Below are 21,498 nucleotides of genomic sequence, written 5' to 3'. Positions count from 1 at the left end.
ACACAAATGATTTTGTCCACCCTACACGCTAAGATGATAAGTCCTCAGAATTTCAGCACTGGAAAAGGCTGCAGTGGTGGTTGAGCATCGTGTCTCAGAAAATGGACTCACTGGCCATCTTGGTCAGGCTTGAGACAGATGACCACTGGTGGCCAGTGTTTGGGCAAACCAGATCATCTGCAGTAGTTTCTCAATCTTAACACTGTTGGCATTTTAGGGTCAGATAATTCTTTATTGTTAAGGGCTGTTCTGTGTACTATAAGACACTTCATAACATCCCTGGCTTCTGCCCCATGGATGTCAGTACAATTCCTCCCCCTTTGTTGTGATGATCAAAGAAGTATCTATATGGTGTCACATGTCCCACTGGGGGCAACAATGCTCTTAGGTAGAACCAGTATCTACAGGAAATGTTTGGAATCTTCCCCTAATTTGGGTTTCTTTTGCAAATGAGTAAGCATGTTTTAGATGAGCATATTTTTGGGTCCTAAACTTTTCTTTGTGAGCTATCATGAGTTTGACTTGGTTAAGAGCAAAACATTTTTGCTTCTAATATTTTTATTGGCATTAGCATTATTCAGCTACCCTATTTTCTCTCAAGCCCAGAACATATACAGACCTATCTTATTCTATGTGTGTGTGTGGGGGGGTGTGGGTGTGGGTGTGTATCTGTCCACTAAAATACCTTCTACAGCTATATGTAAGCTGTGGAAATGGTCAACTTTCTTCCACACAGAAGCTCTACAGGTGACTTTTATTCATGAGACTCTGCTTTTCCTGGCACCTACTGTCAGTGCTTGAGCATTCTTTTCCTATTTTTCCTCCCTATCCATATACCATTATTCTTTTCTTCTTGATAAGTTTTGAATTTAGTTTATCCAGGATGAGAGTCACAGATACCAGACCCCTTGATTGGCATCATGCCTCCCATCCTTCTTAGAACATCTCCTTCCCTGTACAGTAGCCAGAGTGATGAGATGCCTATTAAGAATGCCTAATTGCTCTTCTATTTTCCTTTTCAGATTTTCACCCAAGTAAGTCTGAAATAAAACACGTTGCTTTTTTGAGGCACAACAAGACGTGGGATCGTGTCTCTGTGGGCGATTTCAGTCATACCTTCTGTCTTGACAACGCTTTGCTTCCAGGAAATGGAATGATAAGGATTGTGTCTCCCTGGTGACTCACCTACATGGAAGTACAGATGCTGCTTCTCGTAGTCAACAAATTTGATTTTGTTCTTGCCATACTGAATGAAGAGAGAATAAAACTAAAGTAAGAACAATATAGACTTCTGTTCTTATATGCAAGGTTGTGTGTGTATGTGTGTGTGTGTATGTATAATCTCTATAGAAAGAGCCATCTGGTCAGAGTTCATTTAGTGTCAAACTGAAGGCACTGAAGAACCAGAACTGCAGTGGGAGGAAATACTGTGGTGTCTTTTTCTGTATTTAAATGAGGGCAGTTCTTGCAGGGATGGTTTATTCCATTTGACTTCAGGGATTGTGATTGTTTATTATTCTTCCCATAGGAGCCATTTTGAAATTTTTGTCCTGGAGTGGAATGGAATGGTGATGGAGGAGAAATATTTCTGATCAGCTTTCAAGGTCTTCTTCAACCTATGTGCTTAGAATTCTGCTTGAAACTCAGTCTGCTTATGTCCATTCATGCATTTAACAGATCTGTTGAATGATTATGTTAAAAACCCACAGTCATAACCTCTAGTTTCTACTTCATTTTTCCTCCTTCATTTCCACTGTGGATCTCATGCTGTGATTTACTCATTTTAAGGCATGATAATATGTATTCTTACCACTGGGAATTTGAGTCATTTTCTAGGGGTCTTCTTAGTTAATTTAGTCAATACCCAAATGCACAAAGGCAGCAAATAACTGAGAGGAGGCATAGAAGTAATAGTTTATATCTATTACCTAAGAGACACTTAGGAAATGTTTAGTTGAAGGAATTAATGAATGAATGATAATTCAAATCTCTTCTATAATTTTACCATATGTTCAGTCAGTTAAAACACTGTGAGCCGTGTTTGATTTTTGCTTTTCCCATTCTTTTGATATCTTCCCTTCAATATATTTCTTCTGTTACTTGGATATTAGACTTGACCCTTCTTTCTCTTATTATCATAAATAAAATTAAATGTCATGGTGATAAAGTAATGATAGTTATTTGCAGTTACTCCCAAGCTTCTGGATACTTAAATGGTAGGAGATTTGAAAGAGGGAGTCAGTGGGAAATTTTGGAGAGTTGACAAATGTAGGTGAAGGATTGATTTTTGAGTATTGCTCCAAATGAGAAGCCTAACTTTTCCAGAGTATGAGCCCACAACCTGGCCCTAGAGGATTTAATTAATACTTGTTAAAGGAATGAATGTTTCAAGAAAGTGGTAGAAAGACTGACAGGAAAATGGGAAAAACAGAAACACTTATCAGAATTAGTTTTGTTGCGAAACAACTGAATTTTAGAGATTAAACTATTTTAAGTAATGTATTGTGCAGTTGCTTTGAAATTAAAGTATACAGAAACCTAAGGCTCGAGGGATATGTCTCTAGAATGATGGAGAAGTGATGATGTTTCCATCCTCTGTGAAGAGGTAGCATGTGAGCTAGATACAGTTCTACAGAAGGCACTTCTGGAGGGCTGCCTCATGAATTCCAGTGAGACAAAGCTCCATTGCTGTGAGGGACTGAGGAGAGAAGTCAAAATGTCATAAGTTTAGTTATCAGCCTAGGAGTTCAACGGGATTCCCTGGTGGCTCAGACTGTAAAGAGTCTACCTGCAATGTGGGAGACCCAGGTTCGATCCCTGGAGAAGGAAATGAAAACCCACTCCAGTACTCTTGCCTGGAAAATCCATGGGTGGAGGAGCCTGGTGGGCTACAGTCCATAGGGTCACAAAGAGTCAGACACGACTGAGCAACTTCACTTTAGGAGTTTGCAAACTTTAGAGAGCTCTGACTTGTTTGTGGAGTCATTGTGAAGAACAACTGACTGAAGACTACAGTCAAAGTTTCTTTGTTTCTTTTTTTCTTTAAATCTAGGCAGGAGAATTTTTTTCTTAATTGGAAGAAGATTGTCTTCCAAAACTGGGAAAATCTATTTTGAGAAAGTTGCACAATTCTGGTTACCACAAAGTCCACACAGCAACTGACCAAGCTACACTCCTTTGTTTTTGGAAAGCTTCTAAATTCTTACAGAAGGAGATAGAGCCTCTTCCTAAACATTTAATTCTCAGCATCCATCATTTCCTCTTGAGGAAAGATAACTTTCTGTGGTTATCCTTATACCTTCTATGTTGAAAGCAGACTCTAAACATCTTGGTGATAATCCTTACATGCTGGCTTTTAAAGCTGAGGTTTTAGAAAGTCAACAGCTGAAACATTCTGGAGTTTGCCTTCCTTTTTCTGTTGCTTAAGAAGTCTGAATTAGAGGCGAGTTCCTAAGTGTATTTTGAGGCATTTGAGCTGAGTTTCATGTATAAATGAACCAAAATGAACCTAAACTAAAAATAACAGCTTAGTTTCTTCCAACAGCTAGAATTAGTTGACATAACTAAGTATGTAGATGTTTTGTGATTTAGCACTTGTTGAATGTTTTGCCATGCCTTCTATGAGTGATTTAGCATGAATGACTTTTAAGATCATGGAGTCATTCATTCCACATTTTCTTCTTTTCTTAAAATACCAGTTTCATTTATTTCAAATCTATGCCCTGGACTTAAAAGAAGAAGAGATGCTCTGAAAACATGCTTGAAGCAAGAATCTCCAGCCTGATCTCCTCAAGACGAAAGAGTAGACCTTTCCAAGAACCACTTTCTGAAACATTTCTCTAGTGCTTAGAATTTATAAACATACCTTGACAGGTTGTAAATCTCCAATAACAAAAAGTGGGCCTACATCAATATCTGGGTCTTTGGGGTAGATGTTTGTTTTTACATGGTGTGCGAAGTGCTGGTTATTCCACCATTTTACAGATAGGCCCTGAGGAGAAGAGAACATTCATTAGCTGCATGATTTCTCTCCTGAAGTATCTTTCATTATCAGAGTTTTCCAAAACTAAAGAAAATCAGCTCTGAATATTCCTTGGAAGGACTGATGCTGAAGCTGAAGCTCTAATACTGGCCACCTGATGCAAAGAGCCAACTCACTGGCAAAGACCCTGATGCTGGGAAAGATTGAGCACAGGAGGAAAAGGGGATGACTGAGGATGCGATGGTTTGATGGCATCACTGACTCAATGGACATGGGTCTGAGCAAACTTTATGAACTGGTAAAGGACAGGGAAGCCTGGTGTGCTGTGGTCATGGAGTCTCAATGAGTCAGATGTGACTAGCGCCTAAATAGTAACAATCAGAGTTTTCTGCCTACATCTCCAAAGTTTAATTAAGCTACGGATTTCTGGAACATGCCGCCCCCATTCCTGGGTCACAGAATGATTCATTGGCTAGAGGTTCTAAAAGCCTACCAGCAAATAATGATCTTATCCAGAAACACAAATTCAAGGCTAAAACAACTCCTGATAATTAGAATAAAAACCATTGAAATGAAATGGTTTTCCATCTTTCTTTTAATTGTCCTTCTTTGAAAAAGAAATATGAGATAGGTAGAGCAGAAAGTACACTTCTTATTTTATAAATAAAGAAATTGCAGCTCTAAAACTAATTAGTTCTGGGGGGGAAATGACCCCAGGGTTCCTACTTCAATGAATATTTTAAAGAGTCATGGATCTGAAGTCATCTCCAATAGGGGCTTGCCTCTGATCATCACATGTTCAAGCTTCAATTATCTCATTAAATATAAGTGAGAATAAAAGTATTTTAGTTAATGCCAAGCTCATATCATCTCTGATTAAGTTGTTTGGGATTGTCTCTCTTTCAGTGAAAATCTGAAGGTTTTAACAGAGAAAAGGATTTGGAAGTATATCAACTTAGTTGCATCACTGGATATATAAATGCTTTGGTGTAGTTTGGGAAAATTACCCTTTGATGTTCAATTTCATCTTCATTAAGTATCAGTTCAGTTCAGTTCAGTCGCTCAGTCGTGTCTGACTCTTTGCGACCCCATGAATCACAGCACGCCAGGCCTCCCTGTCCATCACCAACTCCCGGAGTTCACTCAAACTCATGTCCATCGAGTCGGTGATGCCATCCAGCCATCTCATTCTCTGTCGTCCCCGTCTCCTCCTACCCCCAATCCCTCCCAGCATCAGACTTTTTTCCAGTGATTCAACCCATCGCATGAGGTGGCCAAAGTATTGGAGTTTCAGCTTTAGTATCAGTCCTTCCAATGAACACCCAGGATTGATCTCCTTTAGAATGGACTGGTTGGATCTCCTTGCAGTCCAAGGGACTCTCAAGAGTCTTCTCCAACACCACAGTTCAAAAGCATCAATTCTTCGGCAATCAGCTTTCTTCACAGTCCAACCCTCACATCCATACATGACCACGGGAAAAACCATAGCCTTGACTAGACGGACCTTGGTTGGCAAAGTAATGTTTCTGCTTTTTAATATGATATCTAGGCTGGTCATAACTTTCCTTCCAAGGAGTAAGCGTCTTTTAATTTCATGGCTGCAATCAGCATCCGCACTGATTTTGGAGCCCAAAAAAATAAAGTCTGACACTATTTCCACTGTTTCCCCATCTATTTCCCATGAAGTGATGGGACGAGATGCCATGATCTTCGTTTTCAGAATGTTGAGCTTCAAGCCAACCTGTTCACTCTCCTCTTTTACTTTCCTCAAGAGGCCTTTGAGTTCCTCTTCACTTTCTGCCATAAGGGTGGTGTCATCTGCATTTTTGAGGTTATTGATAAGTATAGTATAATATAATGACATTTACCTGCATGGGTTGTTTAAGGAGACATGAGAAGATGTATGTAGAATGTTGGCATATTGAGATATTCAATTTTTCTTCCCTTCCCCTATTATGTTTAATCATTTATAGAAGAATAAGCAATAGTCAGTTTTTATTGCATATTTGACACCTCTCAAAAATTGATTAATATGTGTTTTAGATATTCGGTGCTCAATAGAGTAGCCATTATCTATGTGTGGCAGCTGAGCACTTAATATGTGACCAGTATTATCATAAGTGACCAGTCCAGGTTCGACGCATAAATTTTCCTCTGTTCATTTCTTTGCATTTGTGCTTTTTTAATAAAATTCTTTTTTAGAAATAAAAAAAATAAAAATAAAAATAAAACTTTGTTGGCAAAATAGGTCTCAACTTTAAGTGCAATTTGCAAGCAATAAAATGCATATATTTAAAAAAAAAAAAAGGTGGGCTATGTAAGCATATAATACATACTAGATTCAAAGCCTCAGAATGAAAAAAGAAATGCAAAATATATTAATATTTTTTTATATTTCTTTTATGTTAAAATGAAAATATTTTGAATATATACAGGAGTAATAAAGTTGAAAGAGGGTGTTCGCTGTGAGCAGTGTGTTCTCTTGGCAAAATTCTGTTTGCCATTGCCCTGCTTCATTCTGTACTCCAAGGCCAAATTTGCCTGTTACTCCAGGTGTCCCTTGATTTCCTACTTTTTCATTCCAGTTCCCTATGATAAAAAGGACATCTTTTTTGGGTGTTAGTTCTAGAAGGTCTTGTAGGTCTTCATAGAACCATTCAAGTTCAGCTTCTTCGGCATTAGTGTTTGAGGCATAGACTTCAATTACTGTGATATTGAATGGTTTGCCTTGGAAACAAACAGAGATCATTCTTTCATTTTTGAGGTTGCATCCAAGTCCTGCAATTCAGACTGTGTTGTTGATTATGAGGGCAACTCCATTTCTTCTAAAGGATTTTTGCCCATAGCAGTAGATATAATGGCCACCTGAGTTAAATTCGCCCGTTCTCATCCATTTTAGTTCACTGATTCCTAAAATGTCGATGTTCACTCTTGTCATCTCCTGTTTGACCACTTCCAATTTACCTTGATTCCTGGACCTAACATTCCAGGTTCCTGTGCAATATCACTCTTTACAGAACTGTACTTCCACCACCAGTCATATCTATAGCTCGGCATTGTTTGCACTTTGGCTCCAACTCTTCATTCTTGCTGGAGTTATTTCTACCCTCTTCTCCAGTAGCATATTGGGTACCTAACGACCTGGGAGTTCATCTTTCAATGTCATATCTTTTTGTCTTTTCATACTGTTCATGGGGTTCTCAAAGCAAGAATACCGAAATGGAGTACAAAATGAAGCAGGGCAAAGGCTACAGAGTTAGTTAGACTTGGATTACTGTGATACCGAATGTTTTGCCTTGAAAACAAGCAGAGATCATTCTGTCATTGGTTTCTCACCAAATCCTAGAACATCATAGAAAAGCTGAGGTCCAGTTGAAGTACTAGTTTTAGAGATGAGAGCACTGAGAGCCAGAGATGGAGTTCCACTTGTTCAGGGCTGCACAGTGAGCATTGTCAGAGCCAGGGCCGAAACCTGCTCTCATCAATGCTTGTACTGTTATCTAGTGTCATTCTTCTGTCCATCTATCCATCCATCATTCCATCCATCCATCCATTCCTTCACGAATTTAACAAGTGCTTATGGAAGGCCTACTGTATGTTAGGCACTCTGTTAGGTGCTGCATTTCAGGGGTGCATAGGATAGTGTGTCTGTCCTCCTGGAGCATATGTGAGGGGGTAAGACCAATTGCCCCTGCTTTTTCCAGCAGTCTTGGGTTTGCTACCCTCAACTCTTAAACAGAGCCATCTAACTTTCCTTGGTTTCTCTCTTTTGTTAAACTTTTATCTATTCTTCATCCTTTCTTTTATTTATACATAGTCCTCCCAGGAATAAAACAGTTTGCTGGATTCCCCTAGCCTCCCAGAAGTGCCTGTCCAGACCCCTTCTAAGAATATTCCTACTCATGATTTTACAGGATATATTTCCTGAGATGTAGTTCTTTAATGGTGTGCCAGGGATTGGGCCAAATAGTTTATTGGCTAAGAAAAGAACAGATCTTCTTAAATAAAAATAAACCTTTTCTCCTAAACATTTAAAATTATAATTTTAGCATATATATTATAATGTTATATATAACATATACAATATATATTATAATGTTATATATATATATATATAGTCACTACATTATTAGTATATTTACATTTACTTGTGGAGTGTGTAGTAACATTTTTTGCTGTAAGTATATGTAGAAACCACTGCTTAGTGAAATGACTTTCAGAATCCCATCATACTCCCGGAACATTCTGTACCTTCAGATGACTCATCACAAATTTTTGCATCAGGCGGTTCCACTTGGACTTCTTAAATATGCATAGGTGTCCCATGTCATGCTGCAGAAATGAACCCTGAGCCTAGAAGAGACAGGGTTGCTGTCAGAGAAGTTGACAAGGTAAGAAGAAAGTAGTAAGTGAGCCCGCTGGTAGGTTCAGGAACCCATGGGAACAGTGGGAGATCTCGTCTGACCTCAAACCAAGTGTGTACCTATCACACTTGCTGAGTTTTTTCATATCTCTGTGCCTTTGCACAGGTGGCTCTCTTAGCCTAGAATGCTCTTCTCTCCACTGTCAGAATCTTCCAGTGCATAATGGAAGGACGATGCCTTTGGAATCAGGCTGACATGGGCTATAAACGGTCCTTCACCACTTTGCAAGTTATACAACTCTTGGCAAGCTAGTCAGTAGCTCTGAACTCAGTTCTTTGTCTAAGAAAGTGAAAGTGAAGTCGCTCAGTTGTGTCCAACACTTTGCGACCCCATGGACTGTAGGCTTCCAGGTTCCTCCGTCCATGGGATTTTCCAGGCAAGAATACTGTAGTGGGTTGCCATTTCCTTCTCTAAGAGATCTTCCCGACCCAGGGATTGAACCCTGGAGTGGGTTGTAATTTCCTTCTCCAAGAGATCTTCCTGACCCAGGGATTGAATCCTTGTCTCCCGCATTGTAGGCAGACGCTTTACCATCTGAGCCACCAGGGAAGTCTTTTGTCTGAGAAGCATGGATTATAATATTATACCTTACTCATTCAGCTGTCTGCAGCCAAAATGCATGTAAAGTTCCGGATGATGCTAAATAGTCAAACAAATATTTGCTTCCTTTCTTGATTCCGAAAGTTGCTTTTCAAAGAATAAAGCAAGTTTACTTTTCAAGAAAAAAGTGAGCATATAAAATTTTGTAAATAACATTGATGTTAATTCTAAATGAAACCATCCCCAATTGCCTCAATTAGAATTAAATGCCTCTTTCTACTCCGATAGCCCATTCTCGTTTCTTTCCCTTCTGCCTTGTATCCTGTCTAGATATTTAAATGACCATCTCCTCCACTGGATGACTGTGTAGGGTCCTCCACTTGGACCCTCCCAAGTGCAGGGTCAGGTGCATTTCCCTTTGTGTCCACAATACAGTGTTGTGGTCATAGAAGGCCATCTTCAGAGATCTGTGCTTCATTCAAAGGGTTTATCAATTGCCCTGCTACACGCCAGTTGCTGATTGCCATTTCTGGCAGGATACATGATCCTATTACCATGTAATAATAAATAGACTCTCTTCACAGACTGTTGTATTGATAAGTATTGGTGAAATGAGGCTTTTGGCTAGGGTCTATGGGAATTTTTTTTTTTTTTAAATACAGATATGTGACTTGCTTTAAGTAGAATTTTTTATTATAAAACAGCATGTGTAAATAGTGAATATATATATATACATACATATATATATATAGGTATAAATTAATGTGGGGCTTCCTTTCTTCATGGTGGCTAAGATGGTAAAGAATCTGCCTGTAATGTGGGAGACTCGGATTTGATTTCTGGGTCAGGAAGATTCCCTGGTAAAGGGAATGGCAACCTATTCCAGTATTCTTGCCTGGAGAAATCCATGGACAGAGGAGCCTGGCATGGGGTCTAAAATTGTTGGAAACAAATGAGCAATTAAAAAGAAAAAAAAAAAAAGTTCATGTATGTGCATATCGTCTTAATAAAATCATTGAACAACCATGAAAAATGTTGGTTGGTTAACAAACGAAAGACAAAGGTGAAGGTTACACAGCCTAGAACAGGACTTCAGTTACTGACACTGTGTGGATACTATCCACAAAGAGCAGCAACTGTCAGGTATATGTACCACATACCAGTCTGTGTGCTGGGTCCTCTACAGAGTAACTTGTTTAGCTCTCCTCAGAATATTCCAATAAAAAAATGGTTACCCCATGTTACAGAGGAGAAGGCAATGGCAACCCACTCCAGTACTCTTGCCTGGAAAATCCCATGGGTGGAGGAGCCTGGTAGGCTGTAGTCCATGGGGTCGCGAAGAGTCGGACATGACTGAGCGACTTCACTTTCACTTTTCACTTTCATGCATTGGAGAAGGAAATGGCAGCTCACTCCAGTGTTCTTGCCTGGAGAATCCCAGAGACGGCAGAGCCTGGTGGGCTACCATCTATGGGGTCGCACAGAGTCGGACACGACTGAAGTGACTTAGCAGCAGCAGCAGCATGTTACAGATAAGAGCACTGGGGCCCAGTGGGTTTTGATAACTTGCTGGTCAGACACTGATGAGTAGCTTGCCAGAAGTGTCAGGCAGCCGCTGACACCAGCGTAAAGAGAGAAGAAAAAATTCTGAGACTTCCCGTAGAGCCATTGCCTGGGCTTAGGATACCTGCTTACCTGAGCAACCGTGAGAAGAAAAGAAATGAATATTGTGATAAGCCAGCCACTGCCAAAATGCCACACTATTACCCAAGCCAGGGCTTCCAAAATCAAGATCTGGGAGAGGTGAAAGAAGAAGAATCCCTGGTTGGCATTGAATATATTCATGGTCTCTAATGTCCTCCGCAGTTCTTGGAAATCTTCCACCAACTGGGACTGTGAGATAAATATGCAAGAAAGGACTTAGCTCCTTCAGCGGATAGGGAGCACAGGTGAAAATAATAATTAATATATTTTATCACTGTAAGATACCTTAATTTTATGGATAGACATTTATTTATTTAATAAATATAATTAGACATAATTCAAATAAAAAACAAAACCTTAAAAATTAATAAAAAGCAAAATGCTTAAAACAAGTTATGATTTTTTTTTTTTTCTGGAGAAGAGACAGATGAGTAGTAATTTGTAAACTGTCCTCAAATTGTTATGTGACTTATAATTTACTTCTTTTTTGGGGGGTGGGAGAGGTTCAATGAAGAGATACATAACTCCTACAATTCTCTTTTTAAAACTGATTAATTAAAAAATTTTTGATGCAGATCATTTCTTTTGAAGTCTTAATTGAATTTGTGACAATATTGCTTTTATGTGTTTTTTTGGGGGGGGTTGGGGGCTGTGAGGCATGTGAGATCTTGGTTTCCTGATGAGTGATCAAACCTACATCCCCTGCATTGAAAGGAGGTCTTAATGACTGGGCTGCCAGGGAAAACCCCCAAAAGTAATTTTCTATTTTTCAAAACCAACAATGTTATTGAAGTATAGTTGATTAACAATGTTTCATTGGTTTCAGGTGTATAGCAAATAATATATATATATATATATATATGTTTATACATACATATTGTTTCCTCAGATTCTCTTCCATTGTAGATCATTATGAGATATTGAATATAGATCCCTGCCAAACAGTCAGTCCTTGTTGTTTGTCTGTTTTATATGTGGAAGTGTGTATCTATTAATAATAGTTGCCTTTTTAAATCAATGTGTTGTTTGATCTCTGAGTATACTTTGGGGAACTTTGCTATCTATATGGATCTGTGTTACTTTCTATGTTATCAGCTGTTTAGCATGTCCAGAAGACTCCTTTATGAAAGATAGAGTTCATTTAGATTAGCTCAAAGGATGAATTTCCTGTGAGGTGCTCAGAAGCTCTGCAGGAATGAGACAGGGTCTCCTGTGGTATAAGTGTATGTGTCCTTTGGTTGGAGGAGTCCTGATTCTGTATATATGTACTGTGCTCACGCATGTAAGTCAAGTGCTAGCACTGATTTACAAACTTGCACATCATACTTGAGAGTCAGTGAAAGGCCTGGGAAGAAATATTTCCTTAGCTTAATAACTATAATAGGTTTGAAACTCAGACTGTTTAGAAAGTGACCAGGTGTACTTTTTAGGAATTTGTCCATTTCTTCCAAGTTATTCATTTTATTGCCATATAATTGCTGATAGTATTCTCTAATAATCCTTTGTATTTCTGTGTTGTCAGTTGTGATCTCTCCATTTTCATTTCTAATTTTACTGATTTGGTTCTTCTCCTTTTGTTTCTTGATGAGTCTGGCTAGCGGTGTGTCAATTTTCTTTACCATCTCAAAGAACCAGCTTTTGCCTTGTTGATTTTTGCTATGGTCACTTTTGTTTCTTTTGCATTTATCTCTGGCCTAATTTTTACGATTTCTTTCCTTCTACTTACCCTGGGATTCTTCATTTCTTCCTTTTCTAGTTTCTTTAGATGTAGAGTTAAGTTATTTCGTTGACTTTTTTCTTGATTCTTGAGGTGTGCCTGTATTGCTATGAACCTTCCCCTTAGCACTGCTTTTACAGTGTCCCAGAGGTTTTGGGTTGTTGTGTTTTCATTTTCATTCATTTCTATGCATATTTTGATTTCTCTTTTGATTTCTTCTATGATTTGTTCATTATTCAGTAGTGTGTTGTTCAGCCTCCATATGTTGGCATTTTTAATAGTTTTTCTCCCGTAATTGAGATCTAATCTTACTGCATTGTGGTCAGAAAAGATGCTTGGAATGATTTCAATTTTTTTGAATTTACCAAGGCTAGATTTATGGCCCAGGATGTGATCTGTCCTGGAAAAGGTTCCGTGTGCACTTGAGAAAAAGGTGAAATTCATTGTTTTGGGGTGAAATGTCCTATAGAGATCTATTAGGTCTAACTGGTCTATTGTATCATTTAAAGTTTGTGTTTCCTTGTTAATTTTCTGTTTAGTTGATCTATCCATAGATGTAAGTGGGGTATTAAAGTCTCCCATTATTATTGTGTTATTGTTATTTTCCCCTTTCATACTTGTTAGTAATTGTCTTACATATTGCGGTGCTCCTATGTTGGGTGCATAAATATTTATAATTGTTATATCTTCTTCTTGGATTGATCCTTTGATCATTATGTAGATTCCTTCTTTGTCTCTTTTCACAGCCTTTGTTTTAAAATCTATTTTATCTGATATGAGTATTGCTACTCCTGCTTTCTTTTGGTCTCTATTTGCGTGGAATATCTTTTTCCAGCCCTTCATTTTCAGTCTGTATGTGTCCCTCAATTTGAGGTGGGTCTATTGTAGACAACATATATGGGGGTCTTGTTTTTGTATCCATTCAGCCAGCCTTTGTCTTTTGGTTGGGGCATTCAACCCATTTACGTTTAAGGTGATTATTGATAAGTATGATCCCATTGCCATTTTCTTTATTATTTTGGGTTCGAGTTTATATACCCTTCCTGGGAAAACTGGTCAGCCACTTGTAAAAGAATGAAACTAGAACACTTCCTAACACCACACCAAAATAAACTCAAAATGGATTAGAGAGCTAAATGTAAGACCAGATACTATAAAACTCCTAGAGGAGAACGTAGGCAAAACCCTCTCTGACATAAATCACAGCAGGATCCTCCAAGACCCACCTCCCAGAATATTGGCAATAAAAGCAAAAATAAACAAATGGGAACTAATTAAAATCAAAAGCTTCTGCACAGCAAAGGAAACTCTAAGCAGGGTGAAAAGACAGCCTGCAGAATGGGAGAAAATAATAGCAAATGAAGCAACTGATAAAGGATTAATCTCCAAAATATACAAGAAGCTCCTGCAGCTCAATTCCAGAAAACTAAGTGACCCAGTCAAAAAATGGGCCAAAGAACTAAACAGACATTTCTCCAAAGAAGACATAAAGATGGCTAACAATCACATAAAAAAATGCTCAACATCCCTCATAATCAGAGAAATGCAAATCAAAACCACAATGAGATACCATTTCACACCAGTCAGAATGGCTGCTATCCAAAAGTTTACATGCAATAAATGTTGGAGAGGGTGTGGAGAAAAGGGAACCCTCTTACACTGTTGGTGGGAATGCAAACTAGTACAGCCACTATGGAGAACAGTGTGGAGATTCCTCAAAAAACTGGAAAGAGAGCTGCCATATGATCCAGCAATCGCACTCCTGGGCATACACACTGAGGAAACCAGAACTGAAAGAGACACATGTACTCCAATGTTCATGGCAGCACTGTTTATAATAGCCAGGACATGGAAGAAACCTAGATGTCCATCTGCAGATGAATGGATAAGAAAGCTTTGGTACATAAACACCATGGAGTATTTTTCAGCCATCAAAAAGAATGCATTTGAATCAGTTTTAATGAGGTGGATGAAATTGGAGCCAATTATACAGAGTGAAGTAAGCCAGAAAGGAAAACCTCAATACAGTATACTAACGCATATATATGGAATTTAGAAAGATGGTAACCTGAACCCTGTATACGAGACTGCAAAAGAGACATAGGCATATAGAACAGTCTTTGGGACTCTGTGGGAGAGGGTGAAGGTGGGGTGATTGGGGAGAACGGCATTGTAGCATGTATATTATCATAAGTGACCAGTCCACGTTCGACGCATGATACAGGATTCTTGGGGCTGGTGCACGGGGATGACATGGAGGGAGGATATGGGGAAGAGGGAGGTGGGAGGGGGGTTCAAGAAAGAGAACACATGTACACCCGGGTAGGATTCATGTAAATGTATGGCAAACCAACCAATATATTAATGTAAGGTAATTTGCCTCCAATAAAATAAATTAAAAAAAAAAAAAAGAATTAACATTTTAACAAAAAAAAAAAAAAAAGAAAGTGACTAGGGTATAAGAATGAAAACTGGATTGTTCAGATGTAAAATTGAAGAGAAATTTGAAATAATAATAAAAAAAAGAGCTATGAACAAAATCCTAGATGCAAGAAAATTCATTTCAAAATTCACTGATACAACTTTTAAATGATCCAATGCCTGGGAAAAGCCTGGATGGGCTCATCTCTAAGGGCCCCATGAACATCAGAATTTTGGTGGCAATATATAACTCTAATAGATCACACAAGTGTGCTAGTCAACAAAAGAGTCTGAAATACAGTACCTGGGTGCAAAATCAAAAATGAGAGATGACCTCTGTTCATTTCCAAGGGAAACCACTCAATGTTAGAGTAATCCAAGTCTGTGCCCCGACCACTAACGCTGAAGAAGCTGAAATTGAATGATTCTCTGAAGACCTACAAGACCTATTAGAACTAACACCAAAAAATGATATCCTTTTCATCATCAGTTCAGTTCAGTCACTCAGTCGTGTCTGATTCTTTGTGACCCAATGAATGGACTGCTGCATGCTAAGCTTCCCTGTCCATCACCAACACCTGAAGCTTACTCAAATTCATATCCATAGAGTTGGTGATGCCATCCAATCATTTCATCTTTTGTCATTCCCTTTTCCTCCCGCCTTCTATCTATCCCAGCATCAGGGTTTTTTTCAAATGAGTCAGTTCTTTGCAGCAGGTGCCCAAAGTATTGCAGTTTCAGCTTCAGCATTAGTCCTTCCAATGGATATTCAGGATGATTTCCTCTAGGATTGACTCGTTTGATCTCCTTGCAATCCAAGAGACTCTCAAGAGTCTTCTCTAACACCACAGTTCAAACGAATCAATTCTTCAGCACTTCACTTTCTTTCGTCATACGGGATTGGAATGAACAAGAAGGAAATCAAGAGATACCTGGAGTAACAGGCAAGCTTGGCCTTGAAATACAAAATGAGGCTGGGCAAAGGCTAACAAAGTTTTGTCAAGAGAACACACTGGTCATATCAAACACCCTCTTCCAACAACATAATATATGATTCTATACATGGACATCACCAGATGGTCAATACCGAAATATTCTTTGCAGTCAAAGATGGAGAAGCTCTATACAATCAGTAAAAGCAAGACCAGGAGCTGATTATGGCTCAGATCATGAGTTCCTTATTGCAAAATTCCGACTTAAATTGAAGAAAGTAGGGAAACCACTAGGTCATTCAGGTATGACCTAGAGTAAATTCCTTGCAATTATACAGTGGAAGTGAGAAATAGATTTAAGGGATAAGATCTGATAGACAAAGTGCCTGAAGAACTATGGACAGAGGTTTGTAACATTGTAGTTGAGGTGGTGATCAAAATCATCCCCAAGGAAAATAAATGCAAAAAGGCAAAATAGAATCTGAGGAGGCCTTAAAAATAGCTGAGAAAAGAAGAGAAGTGAAAGGCAAAGGAGAAAAGGAAAGATATACCTAACTGAATGCAGAGTTACACAGAATAGCAAGGAGAGATAAGAAAGCCTTCCTCAGTGATTAGTGCAAAGAAATAGATGAACACAATAGAATGGGAAAGACTGGAGATTTATCAAGAAAATTAGAGATACCAAGGGAAAATTTCATACAAAATGGGCACAATAAAGGACATAAACCATATGACCCTAACAGAAGAAGAAGATATCAAGAAGTGGCAAGAATACACAGAAGAACTATACAAAAAAGATCTTAATGACCCAGATAACCATGATGGTGTTGTGATCACTCACCTAGAGCCAGACATGCTGGAGTGTGAAGTCAAATGGGCCTTTGGAAGCATCACTACCAACAAAGCTAGTTGAGGTGATAGAATTCCAGCTAAGCTATTTCAAATCCTAAATGATGATGCTGTGAAAGTGCTGCACTCAATATGCCAGCAAATTTGGGAAAATCAGCTATGGCCACAAGAGTTGAAAAATCAATTTTCATTCCAATCCCAAAAAAGGGCAATGACAAAGGATGTTCAAATTTCTGCACAATTGCACTCATTTCACATGCTAGCAAAGTAATGCTTAAAATTCTCCAAGCTAGGCTTCAACAGTATGTGAACTGAGAACTTCCAGAGGTTCATGCTGGATTTAGAAAAGGCAGAGGAACCAGCAATCAAATTGCTAACATTGTTGGATCATAGAGAAAGCAAGGGAATTCCAAAAGACATCTACTTCTGCTTCACTGACTATACTAAAGCCTTTGACCATGTGGATCACAACAAACTGTGGAAAATTCTTCAATAGGTGGGAATACCAGACCACCTAACCAGCCTCCTGAGCAACCTGTATGCAGGTCAAGAAGCCACAGTTAGAACTGGACATGGAACGAAAGAGTGGTTCCAAATTGGGAAAGGAATACATCAAGGCTGTATGTTGTCACCCTGCTTATTAACTTCTATGCAGAGTATATAATGAGAAACGCTGGGCTGGAAGAAGTACAAGCTGGAATCAAGATTGCTGGGAGAAATATCAATAACCTCAGATATGTAAATGACACCACCCTAATGCAGAAAGTGAAAAGGACCTAAAGAGCCTCTTGATGAAGGTGAAAGAGGAGAGTGGAAAAGCTGATTTAAAATTCAACATTCAAAAAATGAAGATCATGACATCCAGTCCCATGATTTCATGACCAATAGATGGGGTAAACAATGGAAACAGTTACAGACTTTATTTTCTTGGGCTCCAAAATCACTGCAGATTGTGACTGCAGCCATGAAACTAAACCTTGCTTGCTCCTTAGAAGAAAAGGAGCAATAAACCTGGACAACATATTGAAAAGAAGAGACATTACTTTGCCACAAATGTCTGTGTAGTTAAAGCTACGGTTTTCCCAGTAGTCATGTATGGATGTGAAAACTGGACCATAAGGGAGTCTGAGTGCTGAAGAACTGATGCTTTTGAGCTGTGGTGTTGGAGAAGACTCTTGAGAGTCCCTTGGACTGCAAGGAGATCAAAGCAGTCAATCTTAAAAGAAATCATCCTGAATATCCATTGGAAGGTCTGATGCTGAAGCTAAAGTTCCGATTCTTTGGCCACCTAAAGGGAAGAGATGACTCACTGGAAAAGACCCTAGTGCTGGGAAAGATTGACGGTATGAGGAGAAGGGGATGAGAATGAGATGGCTGGATGGCATCACCAACTCAATGGATGTGAGTTTGAACAAGCTCCGGGAGATTGTGAAGCACAGGGATGCCTGGTGTGCTGCACTCCATGATGTTACAAAGGGTCAGACACAACCTAGAGACTGAAAAACAGCAACAGGGTGTTTTCCCAGCTTGACTGATTTTACATTCACATTCACTCTACTGTTGGGGATCACTAAAGCCCAGAAGAGTGATTAGTTTGAAATCTTCAGCAAGTGATGGAAGCTGATCTTTAGCCTGTAGTTTCTGACATTCAGTTTTGTGCTCAAACACTAATTGTCTATATACATATCTCTGGGTAATCACAGATGTACAAAGAAAATTCATATTAGATATTTACCCTCAGGGATCAGCACTGTTTTAGACAGTGAATAATTATAGCTGTTAGCCATGAATGAGATTATCTTTCCCTTAGATAAAATATTTAGGAAAAACAACTAAGCTCTGCATCATTTCCTCTTTTTAACCAAGGCATCCTGCCCTAAATGATTCTGTAAATTTAGAGGTCTGTAAATTCCTTGTGTGACTGTTGAATTTATGATAATTATAGTATCTAAAATTTATTGATCATTTGCTACATTCCAGACACTGTTCTACGCACTGTAAATGCCTTTAACGTTTTGTATTGGTTTTGCCATACATTGACATGAATCTGCCCCGGTTGTACATGTGTTCCCCATCTTGAAACCCCCCTCCTACCTCCTCCCCCACCCCATCCCTCTGGTTCATCCCAGTACACCAGCCCCGAGCATCCTGTATCATGCATTGAACCTGGATTGGCGATTTGTTTCACATATGATAATATACATATTCCAATGCCATTCTCCCAAATCATCCCACCCTCACCCTGTCCCACAGAGCCTTTAACTTTCAGTAATCTCCCAGTAACATTTATGTGGTTGGTTCTATTGTTGCTATTTTACAGAGAGAGAAATTGAACCACAGATAGGTTTGGTAACTGGCCTAGACTCATATCCCACAGTCTCAAGCCCTTCAAAGTTAGGGCCCCAAGACGGATGGGCCATGTTGGAGAGTTGTGACCAAACGTGGTCAGAAGGGAATGGCAAACCACTTCAGTATTCTTGCCTCAAGAATCCCATGAACAGTATGAAAAATCTAAAGCTATCACACTGAAAGATGAGCCCCCAGGTAAGTAGATGTCCAATATTCTACTGGGGAAGAGTAGAGAAATAGCTCCAAAAAGAATATGAGACTACACCAGAGCAGAAATGATTCCCACTTATGGATGTGTTTAATGGTGAAAGTAAAGTCTGATGGTGTAAGCAACAATATTGCATAGGGACCTGGAAATTTAGGTCCATGAATCAAGGTAAACTGGACGTGATCAAGCAGGAGATGGCAAGAGTGACCATCAACATCTTAGGAATCAGTGAACTACAATGTATAGAAATGGGTTAATTTAATTCATATGACCATTATATCTACTACTGTGGGCAATGACACCTTAGAAGAAATGGAGTAGTCCTCATGGTGAACAAAACAGTCTGAAATGCAGTACTTGGGGGCAGTCTCAAAAATGAGAGTATGATCTTTGTTTGATACCAAGGCAAACCATTCAATATCACAGTAATCCAAGTCTATGCCCCAACCACTAATGCTGAAAAAGTTGAAGTTGAATGGTTCTCTGAAGACCTACAAGACCTTCTAGAACTAACACCCAAAAACGATGTCCTTTTCATCATAGGGAATTGGAATGCAAAAGCACGAAGTCAAGAGATATCTGGAGTAATAGGCAAGCTTGGCCTTGGAGTACAAAATGAAGCCGGTCAAAGGCTAACAGAGTTTTGCCAAGAGAATGCACTGGTCAAGCTAACACCCTCTTCCAAGAATACAAGAGACAATTCTACACATGGATATCACCATATGATCAATACTGAAATCAGATTGATTATATTTTTTGCAGCCAAAGATGGAGAAGCTCTATACAGTCGGCAAAACCAAGACTGGGGGCTGATTATGACTCAGATCATGAATTCCTTATTGTAAAATACAGAAAAACCACTAGGCCATTCAGGTATGACCTAGAATAAATCCCTTGCGGTTATACAGTGGAAGTGAGAAATAGATTCAAGGGATAAGATCTGACAGACAGAGTGCCTAAAGAAATATGGACAGAGGTTTGTAACATTGTACTGGAGGTGGTGATTAAAATCATCCCCAAGGAAAAGAAATGCAAAAAGGCAAAATGGTGTTTGAGGAGGCCTTACAAATAGCTGGGAAAAGAAGAGAAGTGAAAGGCAAAGGAGTAAAGGAAAGACATACCCAACTGAATGCAGAGTTCCAGAGAATAGCAAGTAGAGTTAAGAAAACATTCTTATGCGAACAAAGCAAGTAGTAGAGGAAAATGATAGAATGGAAAAAGCTAGAGATCTATTCAACAAAATTGGAGATATCAAGGTATCATTTCATGCAAAGATGGGCACAATAAAGGACTGAAATGGTAAAGACCGAACAGAAAAGAATATATTAAAAGTATGTGGCAAGAAAAAACAGAATTATACAAAAAACTCTAATGACCCAGATAACCAGGATGGTATGGTCACTCACCTAGAGCCAAATGTTTTGGAGTGTGAAGTCAAGTGGGCCTTAGAAAGCGTTGATAGGAACATTGCTAATAGAGGTGATTTAATGCTAATGGAGGTGATGGAATTCCTGCTGAGTTATTTCAGATCCCAAAAGATAATGATATTATAGTGCTACACTTGATATGCCAGCAAATTTGGAAAACTCCGCAGTGGCCACAAGAATTGAAAAATCAATTTTCATTCCAATCCCAAAGAAAGGCAATGCCAAAGAACACTCAAAGTACCGCATAACTGCTCTCATTTCACATGTTAGCAAGGTAATGCTCAAAATCCTTCAAACTAGGCTTCAGTAGTACATGAACTGAGAACTTCCAGATATAGAAGTTGCATTTAGAAAAGGCAGAGGAACCAAAAATCAAATTGCCAACATCTGTTGGATCATAGAATAAGAAAGAGAACTTAAAAAAAAAAAAATCTGCTTCACTGACTACTAAATCTGCTTCACTACTTTGTAGATCACAACAAGCCAGAGAAAATTCTTAATGAGATGGGAGTACTAGACCATCTTACCTGCCTCCTGAGAAACCTGAGTGCAAGTCAAAAAGCAACAGTTCAAACCGGACTTGGAACAATGGATTGGTTCAAAATTGGGAAAGGAATATGTCAAGGCTGTATATTGTCAACCTGCTTATTTAATTTATATGCAAAGTACATCATGTGAAATGCTATGCCGGATGAAGCAGAAGCTTGAATCAAGATTGCTGGGAGAAATATCAACAACTTCAGATAAGAAGATCATACCACTCTAATGGCATAATGTGAAGAGGAACTAAAGAGTCTATTGATGAAGGTGATAGAGGAGGGTAAAAAAGTTGGCTTCAAATTCAACATTCAAAAAATGAAGATCATGGCATTGAGTCCAATCACTTCATGGCAAATAGATGGGAGAAAAATAGAAATAGTGACAGACTTTATTTTCTTGGGTTCC

At 38.9% G+C, this 21,498-nt stretch overlaps 1 protein-coding gene across 1 annotated transcript in view; it reads right to left on the bottom strand.

Annotated features, from left to right (window-relative positions):
* Positions 1-21,498, bottom strand: part of LOC129560049 (fatty acid desaturase 2-like protein FADS2B) — a 52,619-nt gene that overhangs the window by 14,763 nt on the left and 16,358 nt on the right. The window contains exons 3-6 of the mRNA XM_055431988.1: positions 10,642-10,839; positions 8,234-8,335; positions 3,866-3,991; positions 1,186-1,246 (exon numbers count right to left, since the gene is read on the bottom strand). Of these exons, the coding sequence (XP_055287963.1) occupies positions 1,186-1,246; positions 3,866-3,991; positions 8,234-8,335; positions 10,642-10,839 (487 nt within the window). The remainder of the gene's footprint in view (positions 1-1,185; positions 1,247-3,865; positions 3,992-8,233; positions 8,336-10,641; positions 10,840-21,498) is intronic.

The sequence above is a fragment of the Moschus berezovskii genome, chromosome 16 (genome assembly GCF_049115385.1).
Source record: "Moschus berezovskii isolate FMDL1 chromosome 16, NW_MosBer_1.0, whole genome shotgun sequence".
Classification (NCBI taxonomy): domain Eukaryota; kingdom Metazoa; phylum Chordata; class Mammalia; order Artiodactyla; family Moschidae; genus Moschus; species Moschus berezovskii.
This window is presented reverse-complemented; position numbering and strand designations above follow the sequence as displayed.